Consider the following 27,594-nt stretch of genomic DNA (forward strand, 5'->3'; position numbering starts at 1 on the left):
AGAAGACCGCCGGTGAAGAAGAAGAAAGAACGAGTAGCACGATCGCAAGAAGAGAGATATCGATGGCACGAGCGCTGATGGAGGGACGGGTGATACGGTACGAGTAGGAAAGTGGTGCCGATCGTACGAAGGGGGACAGCATGAGCAGGGGCATAGGGCACGAGCACAGGGAGAGGACCGTCGGAGAGGGGAGGGAGCGAAGCAGCACAGAAGATGAGGTAGATGAAAAAGTAAAAAAAAATAAAATATTTAAAAAAAAATTATAATAAAATATTATTAAAAAAATATCATTATATATATATATATATATATATATAATTTGAAACTATCAGCAGCCTCGTGTTGGAAAGAAGTAGCCATGGTGCCTGGATTTAATTTGTTAGAATTATGAACCATGCCCTTCCCAGCCAATTGGGTTGAGGTCGGGTACAAATTCCCTCTTCTGAGCTCGTGCCTTCACCATATCCTTCTCAATCTTTGGTGGGTCCATCAACAAAAGGTCGGAAACGTGGGACCCATGGGAAGACTTTGTGCCCCTACGAAGTCTCGTATTTCCCACGGTGACCGTGACGATCTACTCATAAAGCAAGCCAGGAAGCACTTATTATCTTAGACCTCACGTGTTTTTTGAACAATTCCTCACCTTCCAAACCCAAACCTGCAACATGGCCCACATGTTTCTCTCCCTTCTCCAGCCAATGGGATTGTATGCTTATCTGGGTTCTACGTTACATCGTGTAGAAAATTCAAAACCAAAACAAAATAGCTTGTGAGTAATAAAAGGCGGCCAATGTCTCTCTCGCCACCCCACCCTCTTATCTACTTGCTCCTTGTTTTAGTATTTCGTTCCAAACGCTACTCGTTGGTCAAACCGTCGCCCTTCTTTCCTCCCACCTTCCGCACAATCCTTCCGACTGTTCCCATTTAAACTCCCTCTCCATTACCACCTTCCAACTCCCAACAAAAGCCTCTCAAATGTCGTAGAAAACCAAAGAAAAGAAAGAAGAGTTGCAACAAAGAGAGGAGGAAGAATAGAAGACCGGGGAGGTGGACATGGAGGTGTTAGTGCCATTGCAGGACTTCCACTTCGACAGCACGACCACCACCCCCTATATCAGTGCTCCATCGAGCCCGGAGCGCTTCGGCGACCCCTTCGACCTCTATTGCCACTACACCAGCGCTCCGACCAGCCCGACGCGCGCTGCCGCCATCTACGCCCACGTCAACACCATCTCCACCAATAATTCCCTTCGTTTTTCATCTTCTTCCCCTTCTTCAGCAATCCCTTTTGATTGGGAGGAGAAGCCCGGCACACCGAAAGCCCGCTCCTCCGCCGCCACCACCGGTCATGACAGCACCGATCCATTCGACTTCGCCTTTGATTGCAGCGGGCAGCTCGACAAGGCTGCAGGGATGACGCCAACATTATTAACAGCTGATGAGCTCTTTGAGGAGGGGAAGATTCGTCCACTTAAGCTTCCTCCTAGGCTCCAGTATCCAGTCATGGAAGATAGAAGCAGCGTTGCCTCCTCTCCGCGATCGCCCCGATCCCCTAAGCCTAAGGGGCTTTGGTCTCCCCTCCACCGAGGGAGGGGAAGAAAGGGAGAAGAGTTCGACCCCTTCACTGCAGCGATGGTGGAAGCAACAACAGAGAGAGGGAGGGATAGAGCTCCCACCTCCCCCTCTTTTGCTTCCTCAAGAAGCAGGAAGGGGTCGAGATCACTCTCTCCCCTGAGAGGAGGAGGAAGAGGAGGATTCTTTCAAAAGTGTCTGAATTCCCCTCCTCCTACCACTGCCACAACTTCCACCACCACTCCGAAGAGTGGTGGAAGCAAGAAGTGGCGGCTGAGGGACTTGCTCCTGTTCCGCAGCGCATCGGAAGGACGCGCCATCGGAAACAGGAGCAAGGACCCTCTCCGAAAGTATACATTACTATTCACATCCATCTCCCCATCTTTATCGTTACCGGTATCGAAGAAGAATGGCTTAGGTGGGGGAGAGGACCCGAGGAATTCAAGCTTCAGGTCGGTTGACAGCGATGGGTCAATGCGAAGGGGGAACCGATCGGCGGTCTCTGCACATGAGATGCACTATGCCGTGAACCGGGCTGCGACAGAGGAGATGAAGAAGACGCCGCTGCCTTACCGACAGAATCTCTTCAGCTGCCTCCGCTTCAACCCGGCTGTCAACAGGATTGCCAGGGGGTTCGGCAGCTCGTTCACCCACGGCCGATCCTCATGAAATTAACCAGATGACTGCTCGTGTGTGCCTATGGATTTATTCTTTCGGATTCATGTAAAACCTCCTTCTTTTTCCCTTGTTCCTGAATTGGGAATGTGATCATCATTTTGATGGTACGTTATGTACGTATGTCCTTCCTTCCTTTTTTTTTTGGTTACATGTTGTAATGAGAAGATTTGAGTCCATATATACGAGTTTTGTTTGCTTCAATGCTTTGAAACTGGGAGAATTCTTTTCAGCAGATACTGATATAAGAGCTGGTAACTGTTAGGAATGGAAATGAATGCTGATATAAATGGAAGGACAGGGATGTTTTTTTCCACTCTCAAAAGGCATAGCCAGAAAAGCTTAGTATTGTAATTTAATGGGCATAATCATTCATTGGAGTACTCCGCATGGAATGGCATGAACTGACTAGATATGGTTGGCTAGTATTGGCCCTTGAAAACCATTCAAGTGGGTCTTTTTCTAATCACCTAGTTTGGTTGCAGAGGGACAAGTTCACGGTGGCATTTGAGGACAGGTAATATCAAATCAACCACAGACTTAATCCCAACCTCGATTTCTTCTACTTGAGCAGGAAAAATCCCAAAGAGAGGCACAGCAATAAATGGAGCTCTGCTTTCTGTGACAGAATAGTCTGCAAGAAGATGGAAGCCAAAAGTCACATCGTGGTTTTGTGGGTCATGGATATAAAGCCAAGACCAAGTCTCCTAAACTGGCAGCCAAAGAAAGCAGCGTCCTGATCGTCTGAGCACCAGTGTTGACCCGTTTTCTCTCTCAGACTTCTACAGACATTAGATCTTCCACCTCTTGGATTCCTTTGCTCTTTGTTAGTGGTCCTCTGGTTGGGTTGACTTAGATGCATATGAATCCGACATTTACTACATCATGGGACCCTTTGCTTGTCTGCAATTTAATTGCATACAGTTCAAACACGACCGGCATCGGATTGCAATTGTTTATAATTGCAATTAAACTGTTTGCTTGTTTATAATTAAACGTTGCAAATACAATTAGAACTGTTTGGTCGTATGGTGCTGAAAGAGATATGATAACCCTACAAATGGTCATCCTCTTCAAAAGAATGAACTATTTGCCTTTAATACGAAAGACTGGGACACTGGCCTCAATAAATTTATCAAAAAATCCCAGCCTCTCTATACTTCTACTGTATTAATTTTTCTGGACTCCACTATATAATATCTTCTCTTTTACGAGCCATTGATTTTTTTTTTCCAAAAAAAAAAAAGTACGTTGCATTTGCTGGACTCTAGCGTTGAATAAGGATGATAACGCCAAGTGACCCTGGATCCACTTGTCCATCGGTTTGGTTGCTATTATTGGTGGACAGGTTCAAAGCCTATCCTCTATGGGATGGTAGGTTAAAAACAGAAGGATACTGGAGTGAGAGAGTCATGTTAAGATTTCATACGACGTCACTACTAAAATGGTGTTATAATATGTCTTAAGGCCTGGAATATCCTTATCAAATGTCAGTCAACTTAAAGTTCTGAATATACTGGAGGTACATTTGGATCATCATGGAATTCGAAACAGGTTGAAACCAAAATCAAAATAGCTATATTCTCTAATATATTTGGTTTATGACTAGAATTAGAATCGATATTGAATTTGAATACTGAAAGAGTATAGGAGTTGAGTTTTGAACTATTAGAGTATTCTCATTTTCTCTGAAATCAAAATGGAAATGAAACTCCCTCTAAGCAAATTACTAGAATGGGAGCTACTTGTTCCTGTTCATATTTTAGAATCCAATTTTCTCCAAGCAAACATGCCTTTGATATATCATTAGCATCATTGGCAAGACATACACTCTGCCTTGTAGGACTCACAAATTAACTGCAGATAATTTTAGTGACAGAAGCAAGCTTTTGTTTTGGGCCCATGATTAGAGCCCAGAGGGCCGATGTTGGCTGATCCTTTTTTTGGGCTCCACATCGAAGGCCCTTTGATGTATTGGGCCCATTTTGGATATCTTTATCATCACAAAAAAATAAAAAAAATATATATATGATAAACAACGAAGCCTAATTGACAATACTTTAATATCCAAATTGAAGCAAGTTCAGGTCACACCACCACAACTGCAAACATGAGGTAGACCGCGTAATTACGACCACAGTGTATGAGATACGTCCGTTATCTACGTCATATCATCCTTCATCAACACCATCTGCTTTGTTGTCTGAAAGTTCCCGGCATTTATGGACAGAGAAAGCGCATGGAGAGTGCAAGGATCGATTTTTCTATTGGAGCGGATTTTGATTGATGTCTTGGGGTTCTGATAAAAGCATATAATTTTGGTTTCTCTTCCTTCCTCTTTTTGGTGGATGACTTGAGCCGGGCATTCTTTGTATGAGATGGTAGTTTCCAGTGGATTGGTTCATTTGCTTGCAGCAAAATTCTTTGTCCACTGCTTCTGGTAGAGAAAAATTGAGATGGAATGTACCATTTCACTAGATTAGCCACGTAGCATAATTAATAATAAGACTACACCAGTTTTCTAATGCCACAGTAATTTAATATAATTTATTTTTGTTTGATGAAAATATTCTTTTCTTTTAAGATGTCATTTTTTACTCTATTTTATTTATATTTGATCAAAATATCATAGATAGTAACAAGACATTATAAGATTCAACAGGATATCATAGAAAATAATGGGACGTCATAATAGCCAACAAAATATCATAGAGAATAAAGAAAAGTAATAATAATCAATAGAATGCCATAAAAAGTAACTAGATGTCATATACTTGGTATGACATCCTACGTCAATAATATTATTTCTCGATAATTATTTATAAAATTTAAATTCTATCATAAATAATAACATGAAGTGATAATAATCAATATGGTATCATAAAAAGCAATAGTAAGATGTCATAAAAAATAAGTGGACGTCACATGCTTGGTATGACATCCCGTGTCAGTCATGCTTTTCAATAATTATTCATAAGATACAAAAAGATATCATACAATTATTATGATGTTTTACTATTTTATATAGCATCTTGTTGATTGTTATAATATTCTATTATTATTTATGATATTCTGATCAAATATGAATAAAATAAAATAAAAAATGATATTTCGAAAGAAAAGAGTATTTTTGTTAAAAAAAATTGAAAAAAAAAAATTATGTCGTATTAAATTTCTGTGACGTTGGAAATCGATGTAGTCTTTATCATTAGTTACACTACATGGTCAAATCCGATGAAGTGGTGCATTCCATCTCTGTTTTTCTCCACCAGAGATGATGGCTAAAGATTTTTTTTTTTTTTTTTTTTGCCTCTATTGGTTGTGCTGTTTTCATGGGCTGTAACCTGCCGCTTTTAGCTATTTCTTTAGATGAAAAGGAAAGAAAAACACTAAAGATCTTATCACTGACTTATATTAATGGTAAATATAATTCACAATTACTATTTTGCGTTATGATAATGATTTCGTTATGTCTTGCCTGTCACGCTTTGGATTTTTTGCCAAGTCAACTGCATGGATTGGTATCAAAGAATAGATTGTCTATAGAATGAACTAGTGATGATTTTTCAAATTCGATAGCCTCCTGCGTGATATGATTTGTGTGTAAAACTTGAGTAATCAAACATTTTTCTTTTTTCTTTCTTTTGTTGTGGCAAATCTCCTCGGCGTCTGGTCGCCGGGAACGAGCGCCTGCAAAAAAAAGTCCGCACTGACCGGAGACGGCTCCGGCGGGGACCCTCCGACAGTCAAATCAGAGAGGAGACTAGGCAACAGTGAAAAGAAAACAAGGAGCTCAACAAGAGAGAGAAAGAGAAAAAGGGAGCAAGCCCAAAAGTTTCGAAGGGACCTCTAGCACTGTTGCCTTCTCCGATATATATAGTGGAGCGTGGTATGGCGCCGTCATTAATGGCGCGGACAATTGAAGAATTGTCAACTCACTGTAGACTGTCAGAGTCACCGTAAAGGTGTCAAATCACCGTGGGACTGTCAAATCTCTAGGGTTGACCCACACACTAGGTGGGATAATGCCCCTAGGCGGCAGTGCCGCATGCTGTTGTCAGGGCTGACAATCTCTGGCAGTAGTACGGCGATTGGAGGAGCCGACCGACCCTAGATCGGCGGCCAGCTGAGGGGCGTCGGATGGAGATTCGGACCCCTCCGACGGTCAGTCGGGCACGTCGCGAGAGTCGGGCATCGGACCCCCCTGGTGCAGTCGGTCGGAAGGGCGAAAAAGGTCTGCCCGACCGACATATCCTCGGTTAGCCGACAGCCGTCGATCGGTCGGTAACGGCACCCGACGATCGGTCGGTCGATCGATCGGTCGGTCGGTCGTGTATGCCCGATTATAAGTCGGCACGAGCGGGGTCGGTCGATATTCCCCAACAGTTGCCCCCCTCCACTCCTGAGTCGGACGGTGCGCTGGCCGATGTCTTCATTCGGGCAGTAGCGTCGGGCGAAAAGGAGTGGATCCTCGGTGTATCAAGTTCCGACCGTATCGTTGGCTGATATGATGTTAAGCGTCTCATGAATGCCGGGCGATTCGCTGGCGTCAGATGTCCAGTCGGTGTCAGATGTCCTGTCCCGTCGGCGTCAGGTGTCATGTCGGTGTCAGACGTCCTGTAGGTGTCAGACGTCTCGTCCCATCAGGAAGGAAAACCGTCGTTCCCGCCGCCCCTTCGGGGATACGAAACATCACGGCCTCTGTGCCACGTGGCATGTGGCCATTGGGATGGATCCGTCGGAGCGGATTGAGTTGACGTGGCTTGATCTGAGGATGGGTGCGTCGAACCGTCGGGCCGACAGACGGACCGGATGACACCACATGGCGAGATCTGGGGACTTCACGTTGGTCGTGCCTTCATCTCGACCGTCGAGGGGTACTATATATACAGGATCGCCCATATTCAGTTTTTACCCCCCCGTTACTTTACTGTCGAGACTCTGCCTGCGTAATCCCTCATTCCAGGTACTCTTCTCCGCTTCCTTTCTTCTTAGGAGCTCCCTCTTCTTCTTCTGGGGGCCATCATCATCTTCACCGTCTCCTCCTCCCTGCCTTCTTCTTCATTTCCTTGTCTTTTGTTCCAGTCCATGGCTAGAACATCTCCACGAGGCAGTCGGTCGGGAGAGCCGACTGACGACCCTCGGTCGACCTCGGAGGTGGAGGTTTCTTCACTTTCAGGGCCGAACGTCGATCGGCTCCGGGAGCAATATTGCATCCCAGAGCAGTTTCGGCTATTCGCCCCTGGTGCCAACGATCGGGTTAACAGCCCGCCTGAGGGCCAGGTGGCCTTCTACGTGGAGGACCTCCGGGCTGGCCTTTGTTTTTCGGTCTCGAAGTTTGTCCGAAACATTCTTGACTATTACGGGCTGTGCCCGGCACAACTCGCACCGAACTCAGTTCGGCTAATAGTCAGTTTTGCTCTTCTGTGTCGGCTTTTGCCGACTGATCCTCGGATCTCCCTCTTCCGAGCTTTCTTCGTCCTCCGACCCCACCCTAAAGTCCGAGGGTGGTGGTACTTCAATCCTCGGAAGGGGCTTTCTTTCATCACTGGTCTTCCGTCGTCCATTCATGGATGGAAGAACCAGTTCTTCTTCGCATCCTCTTCCGCTCCCTGGGGGTTCCCTGCCCATTGGGGGAATCCCCGAACCGAACCGAACGAGAATAGTCGGGTGGAAGCCGAGGATCGGGAAGACTTCCACCGGCTAAAGAACATCTCGGTGCCGAAGCAGAGGGAGCTCGTCACCGAGCAGGCCCTGTATGACGCCGGCCTCAGCCCGGTCCCTCACTTAGGTCGGTTTTTCATTTTTCTTCCCCTTTTTCTTCTTTTTATTTTTTCTTTATGGTGCTGACCGTCTGTCATTGTTTGCAGATATGCCGTCAAGATCAAGACTAACGGCAGCCGACGTACGTCAGTACGTCATTCGAAAGAGGCCGACGCAAGGGGTCGGGCCGTCGCGGCCTCCCAAGAGGCCCCACGTAGCGCCGCCGAGCGAACCGACTGGGTCGGGGGCGGAGCCCGTCATCGCACTGTCGGCACCGACAGTGCTCGTCGAAGTCCCGTCCGAGGGACCGTCGGGCGAGGGCACCACCTCGCCCGAAAGAAGGGCGGCCGATGAGTCGGTCGATGGCGCACCGGCTGCTCAGCCGATGGAGGAGGATCGGGAGGAGGCACACGAGCCCGAGCGACCTGCGTCTGCTGCTGCCGCACCGTCGGTCGAGACTCAGTCGGGCTCGAGCTTGCCGTCCATCTCCGACGTCAGGGCCTGGGCGTCCGGTCGAGGGAAGGCCCCCATGGCGTCGGGCGATGAAGGACGGTCGGCCGGCGATGGAGGATCGACCGACTTCCCACTCCCCGAAGGTGCATCGAGCCTAGCCAACCATGACTTGGCCAGGAGGCTGTGCCAGGCGCTCCTCCTTCCCACCGACATCGAGGCGATGAAGAACCAGCGTGTCTCCGACATGCTGTCTTCGTTCTACCCGATGATGATTCGAGTAAGTCCCTCTTTCCTTCGTTTCCAACGTAGTTTTCGTAGGCTCGGCCTCCTGACAGTCGGTTTTGTTTTGTGCAGCTGGTTTACAACATATCCGAGCTAGAGGCCGGATACCGAAAGTTCGGCGACATGCGCGCGGCTTGGAGAGACAAGGTCGCGACCGTTGAAGCCGACAAGGTCGTCTTGGTCGACCAGCTGCAACAGTCGGTCGAACGGGAGGGCCGACTCGAGGGGGAGGTCTCCCGACTTACGGAGGAGGTCTCCCGACTCAAGGGAGCCTTGGCGACGTCGGAGTCGGAACTGCAGTTGACCCGGGACGACGTGAAGAAGAAGTCCCGGACCATCCGTCGGCTTCGGCACGAGCGGGACAGCTTCGCCAAGGAGCTGGAGGCCGACCGCGAGCAGCTCCGAGTATGCCTCGGAAATCTCGCTAAGGCCGAGGAAGGTTTGTCCGTCGTCCAGGCCGATGCAGACATCGCGAGGGCAGAAGTGGAGTCGGCGAAGGAGGCCATGGGTCGGGCCGTCGAAGACTTCTGTGACTCGGAAGAGTACCAAGAAGAGCTTCTGAAGAGCGGCTTCCTTTCGTATCGAGTCGGGTATGAGGATGCTCGGGAAGTCGTTCGAAGCCTGTACCCGGAGCTTGATCTCAACAGCATTGTTCTGCCAGAGTCGGAGGCTCCAGCTGTGGAGGAGACGGCCGACCCAGTATCGGAAGGCCTCACCACCAGGGCGGAAGCTGAAGAAGACGCAGAGCGAGCTATCGAAGATCAGGCGGCCCCGACTGCTGAAGCCAGAGCGGGTTCGCCGACCGTCCCTCGTCGTTACCCAGTGGAGGAGGCTGACTCTGAGGACTAGTCAATTTTTTGTTTATGTTTTTCCTTTTGCTCCGGTTTGTATTCGGGCTTTGGCCCAGCTTTGTAGGCTTATTTTGATCTTCAATGAAATCAAAGTCAAAGTTTTTTGGATCTGAACTTTTTCCTTCTGCATGTCTTTCTTTTTTCTATGTGTTGTGGAATGCATTTGAACACGTAAGTCGCTAACCCATATAGATCAGTTAGGACGTTCGGTAATTCATGCCGCCACGAAGGTAGAACAAGTCCCGACTTTGGATCGATCTTTTGATGATCGGGGGCTTAAGTCGGGCGCCCTTCGCCCGACTGTGAGTCGGTCATCCTTCGCCTGGCTGTGAGTCGGGCGTACTCATCGAGCCGAAAGTCGATCGACCATCGGATAAGACTTGGCAGTCGGACCTCTTTCGACACATTCAGCCGGATGTCGTTCAGCGCGTTTAGTCGGAGAAACGATGATAAGTCGGATCCCGATACCCTTGTGTCGGGTACTTACACTGCGCCGCGTGATATACAGTGGTAAGCCGAATATCTCCCGGTCGGCCGTAGCTCGGTCGGTGAGTTATGAATGCGACGGTGGTCGCTTCGTGTGATAGACGGTGGTAAGCCGAATATCCTTCGATCGACCGTAGCTCAGTCAGTAAGTCGCGACGGCGGTCGCACAGGCGTTTTGCCTTTCCTTAGTTGGGGCCCCGTCGGCACATCAGCCGATCGTTTGGCCCGAAACTCTGATCGTAGAAGGAGTGTTAACTCCCGTTGTCGTGGACGGTTCGACCATTGTGAGCGCCCGATACATCGTCGGCGGTCGGCGGTCGAGCCGTCGGTTCCACGCGGACACTAAGTCCGAGTTGGGACGTCGGGACTCGACCTTCTTGGTGAGCGCCGATCATCAGTCGAAGAGCTAAGACTCCGAAATTTGAAACTGAATTTGTATTCCAAATGAACAAGTACAAAGTTCATTAGTGATACAACTTCAGGTTGTCAGCATTCCAGGTCCGGGAAATCGATTTCCCTTCCAGAGTTTTCAGTCGGTAAGCCCTTGGCCCGTAGGTGTCCGCCACCGTGTAGGGCCCTTCCCAATTCGGAGCCAGCTTTCCTTGGTCCAGGGGCTTCGAGACTTCTGCCTTTCTCAGGACTAAGTCCCCAGGCCTGAAAAGCTTTGGCTTGACCTTGGCGTTGTAATACCGGGCTACTCTCTGTCGGTATGAAGCCATGCGAAGTTGAGCCTCGTTCCGTAGTTCGGGGAGGAGGTCTAGGTCGGCTCTCTGGCAATCAGAGTTGTTCGGCTCTTGATACTGCTCGACCCTGGTAGATGGCAGCCCAATCTCGAACGGTATCATTGCCTCCGTCTCTTAGGCCAAACTAAAAGGCGACTCTCCGATCGGAACGCGGGGGGTCATTCGGTAAGCCCATAGAACGGAGCTCAGCTCGTCGACCCAGAGGCCTTTGGCATCATTCAGTCGGGTTTTAAGCCCGTGTAGTATGGTCCGGTTGGTCACCTCGACTTCGCCATTGGACTGTGGGTGCCCGACTGAAGTCAGTCGGTGCGTGATGTGAAACCTCGCGCAGAAGTCTCTGAAGTCTTGGTTGTCGAATTGTCGCCCATTATCGGTGATAATGGTATGCGGCAATCCGAACCTGAAGATGATGGACTTCTAGATGAAGTTCTCCATCTTTCGTTCGGTAATCTGCACCAGGGGCTCGGCCTCCATCCACTTGGTGAAGTAGTCGATGGCGACGACTATGAACTTCCTCTGGCCCGATGCCGGAGGGAAAGGACCAAGGATGTCGACCCCCCACTGAGCAAAGGGCCATGAGGCGGCAATAGGAGTGATTTAGCTGGCCGATCGGTGTTGTACGTTGGCGTACTTCTGGCATGGTTCACACTTTCGACCCAACTCAGCCGCATCCTTCCTCATGGTGGGCCAGTAGTAACCCTGCCGTAGGACCTTGTAGGCTAAGGATTTGCCCCCCAAGTGACTCCCGCAGATTCCTTCGTGCACTTCCCTGCGTGCGTAATTTGCGTCGGTCGGTCCCAAACACCTGAGCAAGGAAGGGAGAACGACCTTTTGTAGAGTCGGCCATCCATGATCACATATTGGGAGGCCGACCACCGGAGCCGCCTGGCCTCCATGGGATCTTCAGGGCTGATCCTGTCGGTCAGGTACCGAACAATCGGATCCATCCAGCTTGGTTCAGCTGTCAGTTGTAGCATCTCCTCGACCTTGTCGATGCTCGGCTGCTCGAGATTCTCCACGAACGTCCGGCCCAAAGAATCGAAAGTCGAGATCGTCAGTCTGGAGAGTGCGTCGGCCCGGACGTTCTCCGACCTGGAGATGTGGCAGATTTTAAAATACTCGAGGCGCATCACGAGATCCTTCACTTTCTGGAGATATTTTGCCATGGCTGGATCTCGCACCTCGAATTCGTCTTTGACCTGCCCCACGATCAGCTGAGAGTCGAAGAATGCCCGGAGACTGTCGATCCCAAATTTCCTTGCCATCCTCAAGCCGGCGAGGAGCGCTTCATACTCGGCTTGGTTATTGAAGGCTTTGAAGTCGAATCGGAGGGCGTACTCGGTGACTATCCCATCCGAGTTGGTGAGCAGGAACCCAACCCCGCTCTCTTGAGCGTTTGAAGCTCCGTCGATGTGCAGTACCCAGGTGGAGACCGGGTCAGGCTTGGAGACCGCATCTCGTCCGGGGTCCACGTCTTCCGACCCTTTGTCGGTCGTCGGGCATTCTGCGATGAAGTCGGCCAGGACCTGAGCCTTTAAGGCAGGTCACGGTCGGTACTGTATGTCGAACTCGCTGAGCTTCATCGTCCACTTTGCCAATCATCCCGATGTGTCGGGTCGGCGCAGTATCGCCCTCAGAGGCTGGTTGGTGAGGACCACAATGGCATGCGCCTGGAAGTATGGGCGGAGTCGCTGTGCGGAGATGGTCGGGGCGAAAATCATCTTTTCCATCTCCGAATATCGAGCTTCAGTGCCGCGGAGCACTTTGCTGGTATAGTAGATAGGTTGATGAGTTCGGCTCTCATTTTCTCTGACGATCACCGAACTGACCGTCTCGGGGGAGGTGGCCAAATAGAGATACAATACCTCCCCGACCCCCAGCTTCACAAGCAACAACGGGGAAGCCAAATACCTCTTCAGATCCTCGAAGGCCCATTGGCACTCATCCGACCAAGAGAAGCCCTTCGCCTGCCTCAGAGTTTTGAAGAACGGGAGGCACCTTTCAGCCGATCGAGAGATGAACCGGCTGAGAGCGACGATCTTTCCGTTCAGCTACTGGACCTCCTTCTTGGTGTTCGGATGGCGCATGTCGATGATTGCCTTTATTTTCTCAGGATTAGCCTCGATTCCTCATTGAGAAACGAGGAACCCGAGAAACTTCTCCGATGTCACTCCAAAAGCGCACTTAGTCGGATTCAGCTTCATTCGATGTTGTCGTAGAGTGCGAAAAGCCTCTTCGAGGTCTCGAACATGATCTACAGTCTGCGCATTTTTTACCAGCATGTCGTCCACGTATACTTCCATATTGCGCCCGATCTGATCTTTGAAGACCTTATTGACAAGTTGTTGGTAGGTAGCGCTGGCATTCTTCAGCCTGAAGGGCATTACTCGATAGCAATAGAGGCCCTTGGGGGTCACGAAGGCAGTGTGCTCCTCGTCTTCGGGTGCCATCCAGATCTGGTTGTACCCGATGAAGGCATCTATGAAGCTGAGCAGTCGAAATCCGGACGTCGCATCCACCAGCTGGTCGATCTTTGGAAGTGGAAAGCTGTCTTTCGGACAGGTCCGATTCAAGTCGGTGTAGTCGATACAAATCTTCCACTTCCCGTTGGCTTTCTTGACCATGACAACATTGACGAGCCAATCGGGATATGTAGCTTCTCTGATGAAGCCCGCCTCAAGTAGCTTGTCCACTTCTTCGTCGATGGCCTTCTGTCTTTCGGGAGCAAAAGACCTTTTCTTCTGCCTCACCGGCCTCATCGTCGGGTCGATGTTGAGTCGGTGCATTATTGTCTCCGGAGGGATGCCCGACATATCCGCCGCCGACCAAGCAAATATGTCGGCGTTGGCCTTCAGCAGCTCCGCCAACCGTTGTCGTTCTGGGTCGGGTAGTTGAGACCCGACCCACACCTTTCGGTCGGGGCTTTCCGCTATCGGGATTAACATGAGCTGTTCGGCCGGCGAGCCCCGTTCTTCCTCCTCCCGTTGGTCTAGTTTGTCGATCGTCAGGGAGCCCCTCAACTCGTCGCTTTGAGCGGAGATCTGGAAGCATCGATGAGCGAGCTGTTGGTCTCCACGCATCTTTCCGACTCCATTTTTTATCGAAAACCGAACCAAAAGATGGTACGTCGAGACAATCGCCTTGAGGGCGTTTAGTCCGGGTCTTCCAAGTATGGCGTTATAGGCCGAGGGCACTTGGACGACCGCAAAAGTCAAATGGACCATGCTTTGTCATGGTTCGGTGCCGACCGTCACGGGCAGAGTAATTTCTCCTTCCATCGCGACGGCATCCCCGGCGAAGCCTATCAAGGGCGTAGGGACCCTCTTGAGTCGGTCGGTTGATAGTCGCATCCGAGAGAAGGTCGAGTAAAATAAAATGTTCGTTGAACTTTCATTATCTACAAAAATTCTTTTTACATCGTAGTTCGCTATTGTCGTCGAGACAACAACAACGTCGTCGTGGAGAGTTTGGATGCCCCAAACATCTTCTTCCGTAAAGGTAATTGCATCATCCGGGCGCAGCCTCTAAGTCGGCTCCCCTCCAGCAGACGTCCCCAGGCCAAGTCGTTTGGAAATCATATTGATGACCCCGACCGTTGGCTGATTAGTCGTCGCTTCTTCAATCGGCTGCGGTCGTCGATCTGCGACTGGTTGAGTCGGCGGGTTCCTCCGGAATTTACCGAGATACCCTCGACGGATGAGAGCTTCGATCTCATCCTTAAGCTGGATGCATTGCTCGGTATTGTGGCCGTGGCTCCGGTGGAATCGATAGTACTTTCGTCGGTCGAGGCCTTTTGCCTTCAGAGGCGGAGGCCGTCGCAGGTATTCTTCCCCCTCGATCTCCATCAAAATCTATGCACGGAGAGCAGAGAGAGGAGTGTAGGAGTCATACCTGGGGTGTGTCGGCCTTGGAGTCTGCCGTCGGGGTGACTTCTGGTTTCATCGCGGGGCGAGACCCGACCGTCGGTCGGGGGCCTGCTAGGTTCGGCGGGGTCCCGACCCTTTCTTCGCTTCTCCTTCGGGCCCTTGAATTCGGTCAAGCATCGGTCGAAGGCTCCTTCGTCCACGCACATGTACTTGTATGCGCACTCCAACAATTCGACATACGTCCGGGGGAGGGTCTTGTCCAGGGAGTAAGTGAATCGGGATGCCCTCAGCCCCCGCTTCATAGCTGAGATGGCCATGTCTTCGTTGAGGTCCCGGACCTCAAGCGTGGCCATATTGAATCGCATCACGAAGTGTCGGAGTGTCTCATTTTCTCTCTGTTTGAGGGAGAAAAGTCTGTCCGACGTTCGTGGTGGCTTCCGGCTGGTGCTGAAGTGAGCCACGAAAGAGTGCTCGAGCTGCCCGAAGGAGTGGATACTTCCCGATCGAAGACCAGAGTACCAGGCCCTGGCAGCCTTGCGGAGCGTGGCGGGGAAGTCGATGCAAAAGAGAGCGTCGGTTGCCCCTTGAATCGTCATGAGAGCTTTGTAGCTCTCTAGGTGGTCGATTGGGTCGGTGGAGCCGTCGTAGGGCTCCACGTACGGCATCTTGAACCGACCGGAGATCGGTTCGTCGAGGATGAGTTGGGAGAGAGGTTGGGCGGTCTGAAAGTCGACGTCATTTGAAGACTTCTGTCCGTCCACCTGCAACTGCGCGAGCCGACAGTCGATTTCCTCGAACCTGCGTTCGTAGTCGTCTGTCCGTCGGTGCTGGGAGACCCCAGGAGTGGAGTCTCCAGAAGAGTCCGAGAGAGAGGCGGACGGCGTTCGCGGTCGCTTCTCCTTCCTCGCTCGTTCCAGCTGGGAGGGAGAATGCTGTTGGAACCGATGGGCGTCGCGCCGCGGCCGCCCCTCCTCCTTTCTGTGGGAGCGCTGTGGCAGGCGCTCCTGCGGAGGCGACGGAGATCGATGCGGGCATCGGAGGCTGCTCCTGGAGGGCATCGGACGTGCCGTCGGTTGTCCGATCGGTGATGGCGGCAGCTGGACCGGCTGTTGCTGAAGGCTTTTGACCACGTCCGTCAGCACGGTCATCTGCCGTACGATCACCGCGATCTGCACCTCCGTGGTCACCGCGGGATGCGGAGAGCTGGGTTTCGTCACGGAGGGTGGAGGAGAGGCCTCTTCCCGACGGGAAGAGCGCCTCGTCGATCCAGTGACCCTCGATCGCTGAGCTCTTATCTTTGTCATCTTGAATTCCATGGGGGTTACGATCCCCGGTGCTGTCGATGAAGCACCAACTTGTCACTATGAGTGCACTGCCCCCCCTACCTAGCGCGCCAATCTGTTGCAGCCAATCTCCTCGTCGCCTGGTCGCCGGGAACGAGCGCCTGCAAAAGAAAGTCCGCACTGACCGGAGACGGCTCCGGCGGGGACCCTCCGACGGTCAAGTCAGAGAGGAGACTAGGCAACAGTGAAAAGAAAATAAGGAGCTCAACGAGAGAGGGAAAGAGAGAGAGGGAGCAAGCCCAAGAGTTTCGAAGGGACCTCTAGCACTGTTGCCTTCCCCGATATATATAGTGGAGTGTGGTATGGCGCCGTCATTAATGGCGCGGACAATTGAAGAATTGTCAACTCACTGTAGACTGTCAGAGTCGCCGTAAAGGTGTCAAATCACCGTGGGACTGTCAAATCTCTAGGGTTGACCCACACCCTAGGTGGGATAATGCCCCTAGACGGCAGTGCCGCATGCTGTTGTCAGAACTGACAATCTCTAGCAGTAGTACAGCGATTGGAGGAGCCGACCGATCCTAGGTCGGCGGCCAACTGAGGGGCGTCGGGTGGAGATTCGGACCCCTCCGATGGTCAGTCGGGCACGTCGCGGGAGTCGAGCATCGGACCCCCCTGGTGCAGTCGGTCGGGAGAGCGGAAAAGGTCTGCCCGACCGACATATCCTCGGTTAGCTGACAGCCGTCGATCGATCGGTAACGACACCCGACGATCGGTCGGTCGATCGGTCGGTCGGTCGGTCGGTTGGTCGTGTATGTCCGATTATAAGTCGGCACGAGCGGGGTCGGTCGGTATTCCCCAACATCTTTATTTTGAGGAAAAAGATGGAAATGCGTGTTATGAGCAATCAACTCTAACTTGCATCCAAACTTTAGTAGGTAGTGCTTGTTCAAGGTAGAAGAAGATGGACTTGCTTTAGTGGTTATACTTTTTGTTTGACCAGCGATTCTGGATTGAGTATTTGGTGATGCATCCTCAAGTAGTGGAACCTAAGGTGCTGTTTGATAAGAGGTGATATTTCACATCATTCCAATTATGTAAGTTAGGTGATGTGATCATCTTGTTTGGTATTGTAAAATCCCATCCAGTGATGAAAGATTCAGTGATAATTCAGTGATTGCATCACTGTATTGTGTAGTGATGCTATCACCGCATATATTGCAGGTGATAGCACATCACCGGATGATGATGTACTGAAATTATCTTGGAACAAAAATATTCTTAGTCAGTAAATTAGAAAGAAAATAAAAATCCTCCTCATTTTTTTCTATAGACACATGTCTACTAGATGTGTTTTTTTTTATGTTTATTGATAGATTTAGTTAAATGATATGGATACTTTTTATTTATTTATTAGATACCTATTTTATTTCTATAAGTAGATGTTGGGTGGATGTCTGGCTAGGACACCACCTCCCAAAATTTTTTCAGTACCACGCGATGCAGTAGGAAGAAAGAAGAAATAAAACAAAACAATCAAAATACGTGAATCAGCCACAAAAGGGCTCGCCTCCACGGAGCATGCAAACTTCACTATGAAAAAAAAAAATTTACAAGAGGAGACCTCACCCTCAACCCTTGTACACCTAATTCTCTCTCTCTAGAAGTTCCCCTCTCAAAAGCTCTCTCTCTATTGGAAGACCCCCTGAACCCCTGAAGTGACCGGCGTCCGCTGTCCAGGAGCCCTGCTCCTCTCTCAACGGCCTCACGCCTTTCTTTTTCTTCTCTTCTCGGGTTCCGTGCGACACCCTCAGTAAAAAATCGAACCACTATTTTCCTCTGCGTCACAGGCCTTTTTAAAAGGGTTAAACATGACTTAGATTAGGTTTAGGAGTCCTTAATCAAGCCAAATCAAGCCCTTGAACTGTCGGATAAAGACCGAAAACTTTCTGGGCCATTCGATCATGATCGATCCATGGAATAGTGCCATAGACTGCATGAAACGCCTAAAAAATACCCACACGGTCCACAGGCCCAACCGTGGATCGCCCGATCCATGGTGGACCGGGGAACAGGCCCAGGCAGGGCGCCTGGGCTTGGGCCTGCCCGCGTGTGCGAGCTTGGGCCGCGCCCGCAGCGCGGCCTGGGCCGCGCACCTGGCTCGCGCGTCTCAAGCATTGGCCCCACCTGGGCCGTGCGCCACCGCCGCTCCACCGCTTCGGGTCTCGTGCTAACTTCAAAAATTCGTATCTCTTCCATCCAAGCTTCGTTTGGGGTGATCTTGGTCTCGTTGGACTCCATTTTTCGCCGCGATCCTCGCTGTGGGCTCAATGTGGACTGAATCTCGAGGCATCAAATTTTAACAATCTCCACCTCGATTAGATATTCGGTCTCCTCCAAAATTCGAGAGCTTCTGGATCTCCTCGCCCCCATATCCTGAGGCAATCGCCTGCTGATCATGGATGGGCAAACATGGGAGTCGAGCCAGGCTGCTCCATCCCATCTCTGTTGTATGCTGTGCTCCTCCTGACCTGAGACCTGCTCGAGGCATCATCCTGCGGCAATAAGAATCTCACCTTGCGACATCGCCTCTCGTCCTCTCGAGTCTCCTGTCTCGTGTCCGATCCGCCTCTTGGAGCTCCACCTCACTTTGGGCTCCGCCTGGCTCCCGAAGCTCCACCTCGCATTGGGCTCCCCGTCAGGTAATAATGTCCTCTACTCTCCTTCTTCCCCTCCAACATAATCCTATCGCCGCGTAGCACCCTCAGGATTCCTCCATCAGCTACCGTCCTGTAGCCTCTCGAATCCAATCTGCTAAGTGAGATAAGATTCCATCTGAAATCGAATATGTATCGGACCTCCCCCAATCTCCTCACTGCACCGTCATGTGTCCTCCAACTGACCGTCCCGATGCCTCTGATCGCACAGCTCAATCCATCCGGCAGATATACAGTGCCCTCACTATTCTCCAGGGAGTCAAACTGCTCCTCTCTGCAACATACATGATAGGGGCATGCAGAATCTAATATCCACTGCTGGAAAGAAGTAGATACCTCGTCAGATATCTCCAGGACATCTCCATCTGAATCGCTGCCGGCCGTCGCTATAGCAGCCACCATCCGATTTTTGAGTTGAGGGCAATCTCTAGCTAGATACTCCAACTCCTCACACTGATAACACCTGATTTTGCTCAAGTCCCTCCTAGACTTGGACCGCCCTCGTTGCGATCTCCTGTCGCTCCATCTACCACCTCCTGCTCCTCCAGAAGCCACCAAAGCTGAGCTACCGCTACCTGAGCTCGAAGCTGGATTCTTCCTCCTGAGAACCTCATTCTGGAGTATCATTGCGGTGACCTCGCCCATCTTGATGGTGCTTTTCCCCACTAGAAGAGCAGTCACCAAGGACTCGTGCGAAGGAGGAAGCGACGCCAGCAAAATCAGTGCCCTGATCTTTTCCTCAACATTCTCGCCAACGCCGAGGAGGTCAGTGAGGATCTTCTGGAAGTGACTTAGATGCTCCTGCACGCTCTGTTCCTCGGCCATCCGCAGTTGGTAAAACTGCCTCCAGAGAAAAAGAGTGTTGGTGAGAGACTTCGCCATGTACAACTCCTCGAGCTTCGACCACAGCACCGTCGGAGAAGTCTCGCTCAGCACATGGATCACCACCTCATCCACCAGGTACATGCGGATGGTGCTCACCACCTACATCTGTAGCCGTTTCCAATCCCGCACCTCCATAATGGTCGGCTTCTCATTGCATAAGAGAGCATCGATCAACCCCTGTTGGATGAGCACGTCCTTCACCCTTGTCTGCCACAAGGAGAAATTGCTCTTACCATCAAACTTATTGTTCTCCATCTTGATTGTTCCTATCTTCTCCATCTTCAGTCTTGCTCACCACCACTGCAATCTGCATCCTTGTATCGCCTTGCTCTGATACCACTTGTTGGATGGATGTCTAGCCAGGATACTACCTCTCAAGACCTTTTCAGTACCACGCGATGCAGTAGGAAGAAAAAAGAAACACAACAAAATAATCAAAATACGTGGATCAGCCACAAAAGGGCTCGCCTCCATGGGGCAAGCAAACTTCACTATGAAAAAGAAAATTTTACAAGAGGAGACCTCACCCTCAACCCTTGTGCACCCAATTCTCTCTCTCTAGAAGTTTTCCTCTCGAAAGCTCTCTCTCTCTTGGAAGACCCCCTGAACCTCTAAAGTGACCGGCGTCCGCTGTCCAGGAGCCCTGCTCCTTCTCTCTCAGCGGCCTCACGCCTTTTTTTTTCTTCTCTTCTCAGGTTCCGTGCGGTGCCCTCAGCAAAAAACCGAACCACTATTTTCCTCTGCGTCACAGGCCCTTTTAAAAGGGTTAAATATGACTTAGATTAGGTTTAGCAGTTCTTAATCAAGCCAAACCACGCCCTTGAACCGTCGGATCAAGACCGAAAACTCTTTGGGCCATCCAATCACAATCGGTCTATGAAATAGTATCGTAGACCGCGTGAAATGCCTGAAAAATACCCATGCGGTCCACAGGCCCAGTCATGGACCACCCGGTCCATGGTGGACTGGGGTACAGGCCCAGGCAGGGCGCCTGGGCCTGGGCCTGCCCGCGCGCGAGGGCTTGGGCCGCGCCCGCACTCGCGGCCTCAGCCGCATGCCTGGGTCGCGCATCCCGAGCATTGGCCCCACCTGGGCCGCGCGCCGCCACCCCTCCACCGGCCTGCCGCCGGCTGCCGGCGGTCCTCCACCGCCTCGGATCTCGTGCCGACTTCAAAAGCTCGTATCTCCTCCATCCAAGCTCCGTTTGGGGTGATCTTGATCTCGTTAGACTCCATTTTTTATCGCGAACCTCGCTGTGGGCTCAATATGGACTGAATCTCGAGGCGTCAAATCCTAACAGTAGATATGGTTAATTAGTATAGATAGATTACGCTAAATCCTTCATTCTTTTCTTTTTTTTAATTTATTTTGATGGCTAAATCATTTCTAATGAGCAATCTTGATGTTAATGGTTAAAATTGGCTGAGCCTAGTCAAGTCTGATTATATATAATATTATCATAATGTCATTTTAATAGGTTTATTAAAATAAATACCTATAATAATAAATAAATAAATATTATTATTATTATTACTACTGTTACATATTTTTGTGAGGAATTATACATGAAGAATATTTAATCAAATTATAAAGTAATTATTATATACCAATATATAAGGCTATTTATGGTATTTTATATATTATCACATTACTATTTGATGATATATCAAACACAGTGAAGTTTTATTTTCAGTGATATACCAAATACGGTGATTATATATTACCTCAATATTTGCACATCACCTCAGTATTCATATCATCTTAGTGATCACATCACTCCAGTGATTATATCACATATACCAAACAACACCTAAGTAATTATAGTGCAAGCTTGGATGGGTGTTCTTCTCTTTTTCTTGAAAAGATAGAAGAACAAATGATGATTTTTATGGGAAAAATGTCCAATGTTCTTATATTAAGACTGAACTTAAGTAACCATCTGGCAATTTAAACTCAATGAGAATAATAACAGTCTTAAATCTTCTTTGGGTAGTCTCCTAGAAAAAGGAAAAATGATTCTAAAGCAAAGTAGGTCACTAGATCTTACTCACAATTCTATGAATGTGTTAATTAAACTACCGACATTTGACCTTCATTACTAATTGGTGTTTTTCTGTATGAGATATTTCTCCAAATATCTCAATCATAGAAACCAAAATTGAATTCATTTCTCTTGATAAATGAACTGAATTCATTTTGAAAACAGATTTTCCAACATGCTAGTTTCTTGGGGAACACTTATCTCGAAGACTGTAGTTCTAACTTGGTGAAACAATCATCAATATCATCAAGAATGAAGGAAAGTAGTGAATCACTTGGTGTGACATTTTGGTGGAAAGTTAACCTGTTCATGATGCATCTGTGTACATAGTTGTAGATAAGAATGGATCAGGATTTGATTCTTGTGGTTCTCACTAAGATGTCTAGACAAGTGGGTGAACATGGTTGGCCCAATTGGCTACTTGGATGCCCAAATTGAGCACCTTGATGCTGGGAAAGACAACCTGGACCAAAAGTGATAGCAGCTACAGTGTCTAAAGGAAAGATACTAAACAATTACTAGTTTGGCATTATTCATGCAAAGCCTATCCCTCCTTCCAATGTTGTCCAAGAGACGCTAGAATCTTGGTTGAAACTCACCAGCATTATAATTGCCTAGATCTCAATACTTTAAAATACATCAGTGAAGATGTCAAGCCAGGATTTTTGATTGATAGATGGGTATATCCACTGGGACAAGTTTCAGTTTGTAACATTAATTCTGGCAAAGTATGAACTGTAGCAAACTATCAACAACTCTCTATTCCGAAAATGACAACATTTTCATTGAGAATCTACTCTCTATGCGAATATAATTCAGACAAGGTCATAAAGATCTGATTGTGATTTGAAACTAAAATCGTGACAAGATCTGATGAAATCCAGAAAAACATCAATTAAAAATTCGATATATTAAGAATCAGATATTTACTGTAATCAATAATGTTTTTTTTTTTTTTTTTTTTGACAATATAGCATTTAAACTTAAACTTTGAACATTTGAAAGAAATAAACCTAATAACAATTCACCAGAAAGTAAAATAAAATCCCCCTGGATATTTTGTGAGAGCTCTAATATGCAATAAAAAAAAGGATCAATTGGATTCAGATCTTTATCACAACTATAATGGATAAGACTTTTCCCGTAGCAGATATTGGTTATTGAATTTAATTAGGATAAAGTCTAACCAATTAGCTTGCATGACGGATCACATATCAGTTCGAAGTGTCCTCGATTTATATAATTCGCATTCTATAGTGTTTACTTAAACCGAGTCTGGAGTTCTCATGATGTGTGTAGAGCAATTGCAGGCACATCAACCAACTAATTATCCTGCCTTTTAGGTGGTTGGAATGTATCCAAAGACTGGTCCCGGTCCCTTTCCCAAGGGAGAGACTTTTCTTTCTTCCTGACTACTGGATACATCCTCCCAAGGTGGTGCATGTAGAACTAATATCTTTGCAGTGCAACCATATGAATATATAACATAAAAATATCTAGATATCAATGCAAGAAGCTGCTAGACAGAGAATCTCCCCACTTTTCAATGCAGACCAGCAAAGAGACCTCCCCACTTTCAGGTGTATGGATGCCTGTTAACGGACAGAGAATCTTAAAGACCTTCCACATGCACTTAGCTGCTTTCCCATGGGATACAACAAATGAACCTTCATCTGCTTGACTCTTGGATAATGGATTCGGGCAAAGTGGAGGGTCTGGAGGACAATGGTTGAGGACTACTTACTAGTGCTGAGTAAAATGGCTAATCAGGTCTACTTTTCATGAGCAGAGAATTATAATAGAGGTCTACATCTTAATTGAAATAGGATGTCATTTAAGCTCTTCCTAGGACCCAATTTGATTCCGAGAAAGTTTGGAATAATATGGACCCAGCTTTCTTGATGAGTCTAATTTGCTTTTAGTAGAAAGATTTTAGCCAGACCTAATCCAATAAGGACCAACTTAAGTGGGATTCCAATCCTGTCCAACATCCAAGCAGCTTATTGTCCACACAAATCTAAGCCTCTACAATCCAGCCTTGGTGATAACTTTGGCCACTAGATTCTATTTACCCATGTTGTTGGACTTTCCCTATAACTTGTACATGCAGCAATTGTTTGTAGACCAAAGAGATCTTGTTCATATTCTTCTTTCTTCTAAATCAACCAGCTCGCAAGTTCGATGAGGGCCAAGGTTTCATAGTTTGTATAATACTGGAAATCAACAAGGTTTGAGATAACTTGCATACTGACTGTTTCCCTCTATGCATAGCCAATCATAGGAATTTTTTTTTTCTTTTTTAAGGGAGGAAAAAACCACCCAAAATTTATTCAAAAGGAGAGGAAATAATTACAGAGGAGAGAAGCGAAGAACAGGAGTAAAAGATTAGGTGAAGCCTGATCAAAAAGAGAGAGAGATACATCAGCAATTAACTGGCCTAATGTTGCACTAAATCTTTTGAAAACAGAGAAGCTGCTTTTGAGTACACAAAATGGACTAGTCATTGAAGAGGTGGATGCTGGATTGTAAAACACCATCTGCTGAAATAGCTTTGTTTAAGAATATTCTTGTAGTTCTTTCTTTCCAAGCCAGTCCATAGAACAGAGAGGAGAATTCTTTGGCAGGTCCTGACTACTTAATTTGACAACGATCACAGAATGAAAAGTCTCAAGGAATCTGCATCTAAGAAAGACGTGACCTAAAGATTCGATCGTGTGATTGTAAAAGATATTGCCTCCAAAATCAACAATATCCATACAATCGACCCATATGATTGTTTTGGATAGCTAATATTACAGTGCTTTATTTTACATGAGGACAAAATTCAGCTTAGATATTTTGATCGTCGGTGAGGACTATATGAAACTTTTGATTTGACTTCAACCCAAAAAGAATTAAGTCTAGGCACCGCATTTGGGACTCACAAACAGCTTATCTCAACAAACAAAGGCCTCATGTGCTGTTAACCAACCACTTATCTCAAAAACCCTTGCATGAAGTAAGATAGACACTGAGATGGGGTCAGATGACAATCGAATTACTAAGATAAATAGCTAATTTATAGGTGATTTGAATGCACAACACCTAGCGATCTCACTTTCATAACACATCACCTAACCACTTGACTATCCAAAACTTAAGACTACCAAGTAATAAATCAACAGTATAAATTACTCTTAGCAGTAGCCAATCTAAAGCACACCTAGCCTGACAAATCAGACATGCATACATGATTGTGCCACATTCGTAAACGTCGCATCTCAATGATTGCCACATGCCTGCCACACGGCATCCATTGGCATTGCTTACATGAATCTCCCACTTTAACACTGATGCACTGCAGCTGCTATATAACACAAAGAAGCCCACTACATCTCACCATTACCTCTCTTAAAGATCAACCAAGGTACGTCTCTCAAGAGGCAGCCAAGGGGCTCCAAACGCAGCCCCATCTCTCTCTCCACACTCCACACCCCCACACAACCACCTCCTCCAGAATAAAGACTTGTTCCTTTTGGTGACAACTTGGCAGACATGCGATCCATGTCAAGCGCCAACTCCTCCAAAGGCATCGCTGCCATCGTCGGTGTTGGCCCCAAACTCGGCTGCTCCATTGCTCGGAAGTTTGCCTATGAAGGCTACACGGTCGCCATCCTCGCACGAGACCTCGGTGATCAATTTAAATTCCATCCATCCATTTATATCCTTTTCCTTTTTCCTTCCCTCATCCGTAACTATCCATTCAAATCTCCATCAGCTAAACTATCGAGGCTCGCCGAGGAGATCGCCAGGGAAGCAAAAGCTCAAGTGTTCGCCATCCGCATCGACTGCTCCGACTCCAAGTCGGTGCGCGAGGCCTTTGAAGGCGTCCTTTCACTTGGTTTTGTCGAGATTCTGGTCTACAATGCTTGCGAGCCTGTCTCCTGCCAGGCCACCAAATTCACTGCCATTAGCCTCGAGTCCTTCGAGCGATCTCTCGCAGTGTCCACGGTGGGGGCATTCCACTGTGCGCAGCAGGCAGGCACTGAGAAAACTTGAGCTTTAATCATGCATTTTGATCATGGCTTTGATTGGACAAACAAATATATAGATTGCTTGGCATCGAAGTTTTGATAACTCTATTGGTGTATAATTGCTTATGTTGTTTGAAGGTGATTCCTGGGATGGTGGAGAGGGGCAGAGGCACCATCATCTTCACCGGTTCTTCGGCTTCTCTTAATGGCTTTGCAGGCTTCTGTGAATTAAGTAGGATCTTATTCCAAACAAAACTTTCTATTGCATGGGATGAAAAAAGTAGTATATATGAGATGGTATGTTGATTTAGACTAAGGCTAATGCTAATTCGCTCTACAAATAGGTTGTGGGAAATTTGCTCTGAGGGGATTGTCACAATGCCTAGCGAGAGAGTTCCAATCATCTGGTGTCCATGTTGCTCATGTTATCATCGATGGAGTAATTGGTATGCCCAGGTTAGTGGTTTTCTCATCATCATCATCATTATCTTCTTCTTCTTCTTCTTCTTCTTCTTCTTTTGATGATAAAGGAAGGCTCCAGCTTTTAATAAAAATGATAAAAGAATTCACATATTGAAAAGATAACGGGATCAGTTAGAGAGATAAAGGGATGAATAATAAGAACTCCTATGAAAATCAAACAATAGGAATAGACTATGGAATCTTCTTGATTTTGTTTCAAATTTTGTGAGGCTGGTAGCGTTTTTTGATGGCAAAGAACATACTACTCTTTGAAATTTTGAAGACCAACATAAGCAATAGAAGTAACATATTCCACTCCTCAAAAGTGCAAGAATCAAAATTGCAAGAAGAATAGTCTGCTTTCATCTCCTAGTATCTCAAGATTTTGCATGCAATATCCTTTTTTTATCATTCTCATAGTTTCTTTAATATATATATATATATATATATATGTAAAAGCATAGCTATTGTCATTTGTCCATCCAGGCATCTATGCCATAACAATAACAAATAACTGGGAAGCCTACTAATCAATAAGTGGGTGCATGATGATTCCACATTGCGTCTATTCATAAGATTTTAAACCTAGAAAATTAGAATACAAGTATGATTCTCTCTCCTCCAATTTGTCTTTAAGTAAAAATAAGAGGGAAATGGAGTCAAGTTTTCTTAAGTGATTTGCCTTGTTGCGAATACATTGTTACTTGCCTTTTAAAAAACAATATTGCCTGATTTCGTATGATGAGGCTAATCAGATCATCACGAGGAAATCGAAGCATGGACTTTACAATGGATCCAGATGCACTAGCACAGACTTACTGGCACATCCACAACCAAGACAAGAGTGCATGGACGCAGGAGATCAATCTACGATCACCGTCGGGCCAAATACCTTAAGCACCAAAAATGCTGCTGTGAGTTGATTGAAATTAGGGGATTTGCTGGTGTCATGATTCATTTTATTAAGTTGGTTTAGGTTGGGTGGGTGGATACTCTTGTAATTGGATTGCAGCTATGCGGATTCCATGAACCTGTAGCAATCAAGAGTGGGTCCATCGAGATTGATTACTACATCTAAGTATGTCAAAAGGAATGAAGAAGCATATGGTCATGTAGAAATAATCGTGTCCTTCTTGGATGCACTCAAGTTGTACTGTTCCTGACACTATCTTCCTACATATTTCATCAATAAAATATCTTCCTACATCTTCTTTATAAAAGGCTAGCATTTTATCTTACCCCCCCCCCCCCCCCCAACAAAAAAAAAAAAAAAGAAGACTAGCATTTTATATTAAATTTTGTTTATTTTCTTTTACAGAATACCCTTTTTGGAAAAGGAGGAGAAAGTTTTAACTGTAAGCAAAAAAGACTTGAGTCTTTCTGGAAAGTTAAGTCTTTTTAATCATTGTAACCATCCTCAATATATGAGGACGACAGGGGTTGAACCTTGTTAGAGTAAATCCAGGTTAAAATATTTGATGATGTATATATCGCACATATCT

The 27,594-nt window shown here is 47.5% G+C and overlaps 2 protein-coding genes across 3 annotated transcripts; both read left to right on the top strand.

The window, feature by feature from the left end:
• Positions 1-877: 877 nt before the first annotated feature.
• LOC105058510 (uncharacterized) lies at positions 878-2,451 on the top strand. The gene has a single exon (XM_010941468.4). The coding sequence runs from the start codon at positions 1,054-1,056 to the stop codon at positions 2,239-2,241; it is 1,188 nt and encodes a 395-aa protein (XP_010939770.1). The 5' UTR covers positions 878-1,053; the 3' UTR covers positions 2,242-2,451.
• A 22,570-nt stretch (positions 2,452-25,021) lies between these two features.
• LOC105058509 (uncharacterized) lies at positions 25,022-27,312 on the top strand. Of its 2 annotated transcripts, none has more exons than XM_073249463.1 (5): positions 25,022-25,287; positions 25,375-25,634; positions 25,769-25,862; positions 25,975-26,086; positions 26,839-27,312. In XM_073249463.1, exons 1-5 carry the CDS (start codon positions 25,152-25,154, stop codon positions 26,987-26,989), a joined length of 753 nt encoding a protein of 250 aa, XP_073105564.1. In that variant the 5' UTR covers positions 25,022-25,151; the 3' UTR covers positions 26,990-27,312. The 2 variants fall into 2 exon arrangements, with proteins under 2 accessions (XP_073105564.1, XP_010939769.1); XM_010941467.4 differs by having other exon boundaries at positions 26,848-27,312.
• The last annotated feature ends 282 nt before the right edge of the window (positions 27,313-27,594 follow it).

This window comes from Elaeis guineensis, chromosome 15 (genome assembly GCF_000442705.2).
Source record: "Elaeis guineensis isolate ETL-2024a chromosome 15, EG11, whole genome shotgun sequence".
Taxonomy (NCBI): Eukaryota; Viridiplantae; Streptophyta; class Magnoliopsida; order Arecales; family Arecaceae; genus Elaeis; species Elaeis guineensis.